At 41.0% G+C, this 11,973-nt stretch overlaps 1 protein-coding gene across 1 annotated transcript in view; it reads left to right on the top strand.

Moving 5' to 3' along the window:
- The window catches only part of LOC104498930 (Down syndrome cell adhesion molecule), a gene marked incomplete at its 5' end in the record, with an annotated part of 63,485 nt that overhangs the window by 36,712 nt on the left and 14,800 nt on the right, over window positions 1–11,973 (top strand). The window contains 2 exons of the mRNA XM_010142370.1: window positions 2,621–2,818; window positions 6,190–6,492. Of these exons, the coding sequence (XP_010140672.1) occupies window positions 2,621–2,818; window positions 6,190–6,492 (501 nt within the window). The remainder of the gene's footprint in view (window positions 1–2,620; window positions 2,819–6,189; window positions 6,493–11,973) is intronic.

Here is an 11,973-nt window from a genome sequence, read left to right as displayed (position 1 = left end):
TATTAGGTAAAGAGGCACTACTCCAGAATTGCCTGCCTGTGTCATACAACAGCATTTTATAGCACCAGCACCTTCTTTCTATACCTTATCCCTGTTCTGTGTGCAGTTATGTGCTTCATTCCACTGAAGTCAGGGAGAAAATTCCTTCAAATTAAATGCGGATTTAACTCGTGCAAGAACGTGATTTGTGTCAAGCCCAGCTTTGGGAATAGAAACCCACCATCACTTTTATTATGCAGTAAAGATCTGATTGCAGTAGCACACAGGTCTGGGTCAAAGACTTTTACGTAGTGTTCTCTGGATTTAAGATGCCAATACAGCTTTGATAGTGGCTGGGTTATGAGATTTTGTCTAGACCTACAGCTTTCTCTGTGAAGAGGGGAGCGATGCCCAGCTGAGTGGCTGAGAGGTGAAGGATCCTCCCTTCTGAGCACACTCACACTCACTGACCGGCAAATAGTTCTTTTGTATTCGTTTATAAAAGAGGTACGCTCAGTGAACCTTTGCCTTGCTTACCTCAGCTGTTTACGGTTATGTCTCAGCGTATGACAGCAGAGCTGGTTTAACAACCAGGGCACCAGATGTGCTGTTTTTCATCACACCACCTCTGGAGCTTACTGTGTCTGTGCTAGAGTCACTTATGCAGGCGCAGCACATCTGTTGCAGAGCTACTCCTCAGCACATGCTCAGCAGGACAAGCACTGACCACCTGCGTGCTGACAGCAGACTCTCCCACTACCTTCAAATTGCTGACAAAAGCATCCTCACTCACAGGATTAGAGACCAGTTGAAGTTGGAAGGGAACTCTGGGGACTGGCCAGTCTGACCCTTCTACTTAAAAGCAAGGTCACCTAGAGTCAGTTGTCCAGGGCCATACCCAGACAACTTTTTAATATCTCCAAGGTTGGAGACTCCACGACCTCTCTGGTAACCTGTGCCGGTACTCAGCTTCCCGCACAGTCAAGATTTTCCTGACGTTCAGAGGGAAGCTCCTGTGTTTCACCTTATGGCCTTTGCCTCTGGTCCTGTCACCAGAAAGAGCCTGGTTCAGTCGCTTTTGCACCTTCAGGTATTTATAGACAATGATAAGATCCCCCCAATACTCCTCCAGGCCAAGAAGCCCCAGTACTGAGCTGAGAGTTTTCCTGCCAGCATTGTCCTTCTGTCCTTCATGTCTTCCCTTGAAGCAGGCACGAGGCTCACTTCCAGATCCATGATCACCGTGTGCCAACTTTCCACAGCTGGTACAAGCAATCGTTTATAATGACAGGCTGGTCATGTCACGCCAAGTGTGTTTATGGATGTGATCCATGTAAGGCATCTATGTGTTGGACTACCAGGAGGATCAATTGCGTTGGGTTCGTATCTTCCCGCTGCGGTAGGAGTAATATGTGAAACAGGAGAAGGATCCGACCATAGCTGGTATTTGTACGTAAATACCTTGTTTCTTTAAAGCAGGAGAATACAAATTCTTACTGGGAATGCTTAGGCAGAAGCAACGCTCACAGTCATTATCTGGGTATTGTTTTTTTCTTTAAATTGTTTCTGCTGAAATCTCTTACCTCAAAGACTGACAACTTCATCATTTGAATATCAATGAACATTTGAATAGACCTGAATTTTTCATTTCTAATATCCTTTCTCTCTATTGTTAGTAATATCCTTTCAGAAGCTTCAAAGAGAAATCCTTCAGTGCTGATTTAGTCACTCTCTGTTTGCCACATAATGATTTTTCAATTCTACTTACTTTGTTAGGGAGTACAAGCCTCTCTTTTACAGAAGAAGTATTTATTAACAAAATTAAGGAGTCCAGTTTTGGCAAATAGTTCGCTTTTACTCCCTTGGTCACCATATGATGTCTAAAAATTATCTTTATCTTATTATCTTAAAAAAAAGACATTGCCGACCTTAAACAAGTATCAGATGATTTTTCAAGTTCAAGAAATTGTATTTATTTTTTATTATTTTAATTTTTTTTAATGGTCGAATCTTCGTGAACCTGTTCCTCGTGAATCTCTGATGGCACTATTAAAGTTTATCTTTTATGTCTTGGCTATTTGTTAAAAAAATAGGGAATCTGTAGCTGATTAATGCCAAGCTATAGTAAAAGTATTAGTAAAATGCACAAAACAGAAAATTCTATTATCACATTTCTGAGCACATATTTTCACAAACTGAGAGCAGGTACCTGGTGCAGGGTTTTTCTGAGGGCACATCTATGCTGCCAATTTACCTTAGACTTCACTTGAGATGTGGTGTGAAATCCCCAACCAGATCTACTTGCCTTGTGCTCTTTCACGGGTCAAATTGGTTTTGCTACTGGTGCTTGTGTTGGAGTAAAGGGATGATGAACGTATCAACAAGAGATTGGTGGGGCTCTCAGCTCTTCAGCTGCACCCTTTTGAAAATGTATGGTTTCATTAGAAAGAGGGTATTTAAAAAAATGTTAGCAGTTTGCTATTGGACAGCACTTTCACTGTTCATTTTCTTCCCCCTCAAATAATGTTCTGTGGGTGTTTTTAACCAAAAAGATTTCAGTGACCATCCCCTTCTGACAGCTCTCGTTTCCTCATCAATTCAAGAGTCTGGTGGCAAAGACCCTTTCTGTTATCCACCACAGATCCTACCACAAGGAGGAGTGCCAAAACTGGACCCACAGGTCGCAACCGCTATGCTAGTCAGTGGACCCTCAACAGACCTCACCCCACCATATCAGCTCATACCCTCACCACAGACTGGAGGCTGCCCACCCCCAGGCCAGCAGGATCAGTGGACAAGGAAAGCGATAGCTACAGCGTCAGCCCCTCCCAGGACACAGGTATGGGCCTCTCAGCAGGGCTGTGTTGTGAAGATGGGTCAGCAGTGGCTCAAGTAACCTTGGTCCTTGCTGTACTTCATTTAGTGTACTTCATCCTCTTAAACTTGCTAGGGTGTTTTACTGCAGGCTACTTTTGAGGGGGTGCCACAAATGCATTAGTGCTAATGATAACAAATATTGTGCCTGTGGTTCCTCATACCACACATGCATACTGGTATACTCTGAAAGAGACGGTGGTAATTTTTCCTGTAGCCGAACTGCTGTACTTCCTGTATCTGAAGGAAAAAGAAGAGGAATTTCCTGCATGAAATGGCATTGACCATTAAGGGGCAGTATTAGCAACCAATAATATGCCTGAATCATAGGTGGAATGGTTTTAAGGTTTGAGCTACATTAAGGTTTGTGTTTTCCTTTTCACATTCATATATGGTCATCGGGTTTATTCTAAGCAGAAAAAATGAGAGGGAAAAATCTGAATTAGAGTTCAAGTCAAAATCCATTCATATCACTGAATACTGCAGCAGCTAGCTCTAGTATTCCTGAGAAACAGCATACATTTTATTCCTCTAGATGATAAGCGGGGAGATGCTGAATACATATTCTAAGTGCAGTCTTTAACTCTTCTTGATGCCTTCACATTATAAATGCAATTGTAACCGGGGAAAAAAAAAAAAAAGGGCTTCATCCTCTGCCCTACACTGAACAAGTGACAAAAGAAAAGCAAATAAATGGGTAAATGATTAAGCAGCAGAATAGCTGCAAAGCAAATCTAATAAAGGTTAAATACGAAGAAAGGTAAAATACTACGCAAAGGTACGCCTGACAGAAGTGAGTCCAGGCTTACTCTGGCCTCCTCAGAAGGCATTGCCTGCTTTCTGTCTTGGTTGTAAGGGGAAAGTGTTTGTCAAGTGAAAAGCTATGTGCTAAAGCTTTTATGAAGCAGTAGGTGTGACTGGCCTTTCACCATGACCAACAGGATGTCTGGTTTTATTCTCTGCAAGAACAAGCACCTGGCTTTCCTTACATCTGGTATCTACAGGTTGGAGTTCACATCTTTTCACAATTCATCCTCTTAAACTTGCATACCCCTGTGTTGTCTCCAGTAGATGCCTCCAGCTAGCCAAAACCCTTAATTCTGATTTCTTCAGGTAGAATTATCATAAGGCTTTAAGGATTAACTCTAATAGCCATACAGTTAGAATAGAAATAGCAACTGTTTTCTCAGAAACCCTTTTTGTAGACATTCCAGATTTCAGGTGCTCTTGCATGTGTTCCAACATTTTGTCACCCAAGGATATTTTCCAATGTGGCAAAGGGCAGAGAATTCAATTTGCTGTGTGGTTTAATAGACAAACCACATGCAATTTTAGAAACAGACTTCATATTCTATGTTTTAACACGGCTACTTTCCTACTGTGTGTCTACCCTGGAACACACAGTGACTTCTGTAAGGGATAGCAAGCTTTAGATCATGCTCAAGAAAAGCTTTCTTGTGCCAAAATGTAGCTCTATTATACCACAGTTTCTGGGAAAAGAGTAGAGTCAGTTTAATCTAAGTACTTCAGAAGTTTTCAATATCCAAATAACCATTACAACAGAAGTAGCCAAACTATGTGTTCAAGAATCGATTGAACTAATGATGTGCACATTTGATCACTTTTCCAATAAGAAGTTCAGATTTCTGAATCTAGCCAATGTAGATAATATTTGGCAAATTCAGCACTTCTCATCAAAATGGTTCCAGGTTTACAAAGCAGTAAAGCTTAGGAGAAATGTATTGCAGCAGTTATAGCTACACTAAGTTAGTTCAAGTATTCTAACTAGAGGCCATTAGAAATTTTCTGATGAATCTAGGTTTCATGAAGTTCACCCCGGGCTTTCATCAAATTTAAGTAGGTGTGTTCAAGTAGCTTCTTTCTGGAATAGTGTTCCCAGGTATGGGATATGGGAAGCTGTAGGTCCTGTAGGATCTTCATGGACCAAACTGGGACCTTTGCGTTTAAAGACACTACTCCATGGCACTGGGCAACTGCAGCCTTCCAGGAGTTTCCAGTTGATTAGAAGTTTGGCAAGACATTATTTTGGTCTGATTTACAAATCAAATGTGAAAACCAGACTGACATTTCCTGGGGGAGCAGGGAGAGCTCTGTTTAAGTTCTGACCAGCTCAAAACCTTAAGCAAGTTACAGCATGTTGTAGAATTACTTGTCATATTAAATAATGAATGGTCCTGTTTACAAGTGGCAGGAGCGGTGTTCTTTGTGCACAATGAAAACTGATGCAAGGATCCTATCATACAATAAAAGGGATAAAGATCTGCAATAACAACACAGTTGCCTCTGGCTGCTATAGAAGTCCCATTTTTATGAATTAGCTATTATATTTTGCCTGTTTATTGAACATTGCCAACAATATCTGAAATCGTACAGGTCTTGTGACGACACACGACTTCTGCCAAAGACCTCTGCCCTTCCAGTCCACTGATGTGGAAGTGTGACGGGTACAACACGCCTGTGGTTTGTCCCCACAGAAATGAGCGATGCATTTCCAGAATGCTTTATAATGTATCGGTAGCCGTTTACATCTTCAATAAAAGTGCTTGTTTGAGAAACATTTATACACTGAGAAACTCATCAACAGAAAAAAAAAAAGGCTTGTAGGTCATAATAGCCTTGTGTCAAATATGAAGGCCCCGTTATATGATTAGCAGCAGCACTGAAAAAAAGCACCCGAATGACTGCAGGCTGGTAGTTACCAAAAAATACTGTTTTCTTAAGATCCTTGTTCCCTATGAAACGAGTATTTTAGCTTGGTGTCTTAGACAGTCAGAGACAATGTCTGAGAGACACTGCCTTTGTATTTGACCTCTGTCCAGATGACTTTCTCAAAAAAAAAGAGGTAAGGTTGAAACAGGTACAGAAAGACTGTCCTATCTCACCTAGACATCACCTCACAGAAATAATTCTGAGATGCTTTAAAAGGTGATGTAAAGAGGTTGTTCCTCACTTTACTAAATCTGTTTTGTGGGTTTATAACATTTTAAAGCATTTAACTTTCAGATTTTTTTTTTTTAGAAAAGTAACATTTTTCACATATTAAAGGTTGTTTCTTCAAAATCATGAATTTAATGCTAAGCCACAAAATGCTGCTAGCAGAATAAGACTTCACTTTATATTATCTGTAATTATTTAGTGAACTAAAAATTGTTCAGACGTTTGTAGTGAAGCAGACTCATTTAAATCACCTTGATAATTTCAAGGGCTCTGCATTTTGTTATGGCATACTTAGCCTTTCTTAGCTTTTTTTCGCTTTTCCTCCAAAAATGATTATGAAGATTTTTTTTCCCCATTATTTATATTTCTGCTATTTAGATCGAGCAAGAAGCAGCATGGTCTCCACAGAAAGTGCCTCCTCAACATACGAAGAGCTAGCGAGAGCATACGAGCATGCAAAAATGGAAGAGCAGCTGAGGCATGCGAAGTTCACCATTACAGAATGCTTCATATCAGACACATCGTCGGAGCAGCTCACGGCAGGGACTAATGACTACACAGACAGTCTGACCTCAAGCACACCGTCAGAGTCGGGGATTTGCAGGTTTACCGCATCCCCCCCCAAACCTCAGGATGGAGGGCGAGTGATGAACATGGCAGTTCCAAAGGCACATCGGCCAGGTGAGTTGTTAAAGGAAACGTTTTGGTCCTTGGGGTGAGCGCTTCACCCCATGCCTAGGCTGGTTCATGGGAGAGGGTGTATCACAAAGAAGAAAGAAAGTGCACAGTATATTCTGTAACTATTTACAGAGATAATTGCTTTTGTCCCAGCTGATACAGCATTTGAGTAGATTCTCCCATATACAGGGAAAATAAGGAACTGGGAAATTTAGGAACAGAAAGAGACTGTCTAGGTCATCAAATCCACTGCTCTGCAGCTGCAGCCATCAGGCAATAGACCATTCTGGAACAACTAAAACCATATAGAGTATATATGCCCATCTCCAACTCAAACCACCCACTAATAAAACGTGTTTTACAACAATACTTTGTGCTTGAGAGGAAAGGTTTGCTATCAGAACAGTTCATAAAGACAGGTTGTAGAAGATGTACGATCCCTTCTGCCTTGTAGCATCTTGTCAAAAATCCTTTGGTGTTCTTGAACTGTTACGCTTTCTCTTTGACATCTCCTAATGTTGAACTAGGATTATCGAACAAGGAGGGAGAATTAAAAAATGGAGAAAATAAAGACACTTCAATAGCTCAGGAGATATGGAGCCTTCTACTTTCAGACAAATTTAAACCCACTCCAACTTCGCACTGACTGAATGTGCCTGAGGGACATCCATCTGTTGGGTTCAATAAGATTTCCAGTTCACAGAGAACGCTGATTCTAGTGATACCCTAGTGTGCAATAGCATAGGTGGATTGTTTATTTGTGGTACTCTGAGATCAAACACATCATAAAGTCTTCTCAGAATGATTATCAGTCTTCGTTACTGAATATGTTATGGGACATCATGGATGAGGGGTCAAATAGGAAAAACCTATAATTATATTTGTATGCTTTTTGAAAAAATTATTTATTTTATTTGTATTTAGTATATATTTTTTCCAGTATGGGTGGGGCTACTTATATACACAGAAAGTAAACAGCAGTGCTCATATCTCTGAAAAAGAGTAACGAATAAACCACTGTCTTTTGCTTAATATGCACCATAACTGGAAAAGCAGTTGTTGTGAGGCCAAAGGAATGGAAGATAAAGAGTCGTATCAGGAAAGTCATTCAAAAGCAGGACCTGACACTGAAAAGAAAGCATAAAGGATTTTGCTAGAGAAAGCTAAGAGAAGAACAGGGGAAGAAAAAGACCAAGCTGAAGATAGAGAATTATAATACGCAAGGCAGGAAATTAGGGTATCGTACAGATGGATAAGAGGAAAAATAAGTAGGAGATAAAATAGTGAGAGAAATCACTGAATTCTGTATAGTCACAGAGTAGAACCTCAAACCCAGGAGCTGTAGAAATAGATAAAGATAGAATTAATTTTACTTTCTAACTCAAAAAAAATTAAGATAAATATTTGTCCTTGCTCTGGTAAATACCTGCGTTCACAGCTAAGTGAAAATTGCAGCCCTCTCCTTTCAGTCAGTCAACAAATATTTTTTATAATTTCTTTACCAAATAGCTTACTCTCTTCCTTTCATGTTCCAATTATGTTATTTATGCATATTTAGTATTTGCAAATATTCTAATATATTCCATATAAAGATTATTTTCTTGAGGGCTTACAGCATCAAAATTCGGTCCCTGTGCGTCAGTTAAAAGCTTTTGGGGTGGGAGCATTACCAGAGCCCCTCTAGTGAATTACAGACTTGTAACCATCTTCACTTCTGTTAATATAAGTGGCTTGAATTTTTACCTATTTTTCTTTATTGGCTTTAGCTTTCCTTTGCAGTAAGGAAATTAAATATGTTATGAAATTAATAATTAACATCAGTACTTTGAAAAAAATTGAGTGTTCCAGTGGAGGAACTTGAATGTGGGCCCATAAATATGGAACAGTATGTTATTAAAGGTTACCTTATTAAGGGCTTTAAAAAAACCATGTCAGTAGATAGAAGTTTCAGGAGTAGCAGATAGACCAATATTTTTAGGGTTCAAATCAGTGAGGAAAGGCTTACTGGGCATCTTTCTTTCAGCCACCACTTCAGAAACTCTGCAGAAGCAGTTAATATTTCAAATACAATTAATCAAAGTAATTCTACATTTGGGAACAGAGAGAATATCCAAAAAATTTAAGGTATTTAGATTAAGTAGATGAGAACATTTGAGATGAAGCGCTGACCGTACTTCTTTAGTACATCTTTATTCTTCCTTTAAGTCAGTCTTTTTTTTTCTAAGATAACTTTTACCTGTTTTCATGGTGCTTTGCTATTCTTCTCTCCCAACTCAAACTCTTTCTTGTACAATGTCACTTTCAGTAACTTAGACCTTTTCCTTCCTGATTTCTGATCTCACTTTCCAAACTGCCTGCAATGCCACCTATTGCAACTTTTATGGTTGCAATAGAAATGTAAGAGCCTACAATAAGTAGTATTGGTTTTTCAAAATAATCCCCAGCAATTATAAGACAGTTTCAGGAAAACTGTAGCAAAGAGATAATTTGACAAACAGAACATTTTGAAGCTAACCTAGGCAATGGTAAGGCTTCAACTTTACTCGGGAAAGGTAACAACAGAGTTTACTGGTGCAGACTTCGTCAGCCATAACTGAGTTATTCCAGTTATTCCTCTAGCTTGTTTCTACCGTAAGTGTTCGGTACAACGAAACAAAATGTTAGACCACCTGAGACATGGCTTCAGAAGAACTTCCTGTGAGTTTCTGAGGGCATCCCAACTCATGTCACTGATGGTTCCCATCAAAATATTTGATGGCCTCATCAGCTTGAATTGTATTTGGATGGCTAATCAGATGTCTAGGCAAGCTTAGTAATTGATCATTTCTAGCACTATAACTATGGGTTAGGTTTGTCTTTTCAGAACATCTCCATATTACTTACAACTCTAACTCTGTAACTAGTAATGGATAACAGTTTATTGCCTCCTATTATAGCCCATGTAAGTCTTCCAATAGAGCTTTTCCCTTCCAGTCAGCTGGTGCTGCAGGTACACACTCAAGTCACCAGTCAGAACTGCTTCTGACTTCTGGATTTCTATACCTTTTTCCTGACATTTACATTATGGAAACAAGAATCAGTTTCAGGAAGTCAGCTCAGACATAGCAGTTAAAAATGCAAGGATTTTGTCATGAAACAATAACAACAATTTTATAAAGAAAAATAGAGCAATTATACTTATTGTCACAGTAAGTAGTAAATAAGGAAACAAAGTGGTTTTGGTATACTGAATATGAGACATGCACCAGGACTTAAGAAAGATCTGGATATTTGGCATGTTTATTCTTTTATAGTTCAGAGTGCCAAATGTGATGCACTGTAGTACACATCTCTACATATCAGCTCAAGTTACTGCACCACAGAATCACAGAATTGTTTGGGTTAGAAGGGACCTCTGGAGATCATCTGGTCTAACTGCCCCCCTACACCCATGGTAGGTTGCCGAGGGCTGTGTCCAGTTAGGTTTTGAGTATTTCCAAGAATGGAAACTCCACAGCCTCTCTGGGTACCAGTGCACAGTCACACTCCCAGTAAACAACTGTTTGCTGAGGTTCAGAGCCTTCTGTGTTTCATCTTGTGACCATTGTGGTCCTGTCACTGGGCACCGCTGGGAAGAGTCTGGCTCTATTCTCTTTGCATCCTCTCTTCAGGTACTTACATAAATCGACAGGATCCCCCTGAGCCTTCTCATCTTCAAGCTGAACAGTCCCAGCTCTCTCAGCCTTTCCTCATAGGAACATGGTCCAGACCCTTACTCATCCTAGTAGCCCTTCTCTGGATTGTCTCCAGTAGCTCCACATCTCTCTTCTGGTGAGCCTAGAGCTGGACACGAATCTCATGCAGATCAACAAGGAGAAGTACAACCCATTTCTCTGGCCTGATCAAGTCTCTTTGGATGACAGCACATCAATATCTGGCCTATCAGCCACTTCTTGCATTTTTGCATCATCAGTAAATTCGCTGCAGGTATGCTCTGCCCCACCAGATAGATTGTTAATCAAGATATTGAATGGAATTGGACCCAATATTGACCTCTGGGGTACACTACTAGTTACTGGCCTCCAACCAGACATCGTTCCACTGATCGCCATACCTTAGACCCAGCTGTTCAGCCAGTTTTCAATCCACCTTACTGCTCATTCAGCCCCTAATTCATCAGCTTCTCCATGAGGATCTTATGAGAGACAGTGCTGAAAGCCTTGCTGAAGTCAAGGTGAACAATATCACTGACTTCCACTCATCAACCAAAGCAGTCATTTCATCGCAGAAGATTATCAGATTGGTCAAGCATGACTTACCCTCAGTGAATCACAGAATCACAGAATCATCTGGTTGGAAGTTTCCTTTAAGATCATCAAGTCCAACCATTCACCCTGCACTGTCAGGGTCCCTAAACCAAGTCCCTCAGCACTGCATCTACACAACTTTTAAACACTTCCAGGGAGGGGAAATCCACCACTTCCCTGGGCAGCCTGTTCCAATGCTTCACAACCCTCTCTGTAAAGAAATTTTTCCTGATATCTAACCTAGATCTCCCCTGGAGCAACTTAAGGCCATTTGTTCTCGTCCTGCTGCTTGTCACATGGGAGAAGAGACCAAGCCCCACCTCCCTACATCCTCCTTTCAGATAGCTGTAGAGAGCAATAAGGTCTCCCTGAGCCTCCTTTTCTCCAGGCTAAACAATCCCAGTTCCCTCAGCCACTCCTCATAAGACTTGCTCCCCAGACCCTTCATCAGCTTTGTTGCCTTTCTCTGAACACGCTGACTACTCCTGATCGCCGCCTTGCTCTTCGTGTACCTGGAAATGGGTTCCAGGATTAGCTGCTCCATCATCTTCCCAGGGATGGAGATGAGGCTGAGTGGTCTGTAGGGTCCTGGGTCCTCCATCATGTCCACCCTGAAGATAGGAATGACATATGCTTTCTTCCTGTCTTCAGGCAGTTCTCCCAACCACCATGATCAATCAAAGATTGTTGAGAGTGGCCTCACAATCACATTTGCCAGTTTCCTCAGCGCTCGTAGGTGCATCCTGTCAAGAGCTGTGGATTTATGCCCAGCTTGTTCAAGTATTCCCTGACCTGATCCTTGTTCAACAATGGTAGGTCTTCCTTGCTCAAGACTCTTCTGCTGATCTCTTGCACCTGGGATACCTGCAGGCTGGTCTTGCTAGCAAAGACTGAAGCAAGTAAGACATTCAGTACCTCAACCTTTTCCGTGTCCTGTGTCACTAGGTTTCCTGCTCCATTCAATAGCAGGACCACATTTTCTCTGGCCTTCTTTTTGTCACCTATATATCTACAGAAACTTTTCATGTTGTCTTTGACATTCCTGGCCTGATTCAGCTCCAGCTGGTCTTTGATTTTCCTAACCACATTTCCGCGTGCTTGGACAGTGTCTCTGAATTCCAGGTTGTCTGTGCCTGCTTCCACCCTCTGTGTAATCCATTTTCATGTCTGAGTTTTGCTAGGAGCAGCTTGTTCATCA

This window comes from Buceros rhinoceros, unplaced genomic scaffold (assembly GCF_000710305.1).
Source record: "Buceros rhinoceros silvestris isolate BGI_N320 unplaced genomic scaffold, ASM71030v1 scaffold11728, whole genome shotgun sequence".
Classification (NCBI taxonomy): Eukaryota; Metazoa; Chordata; class Aves; order Bucerotiformes; family Bucerotidae; genus Buceros; species Buceros rhinoceros.
This window is presented reverse-complemented; position numbering and strand designations above follow the sequence as displayed.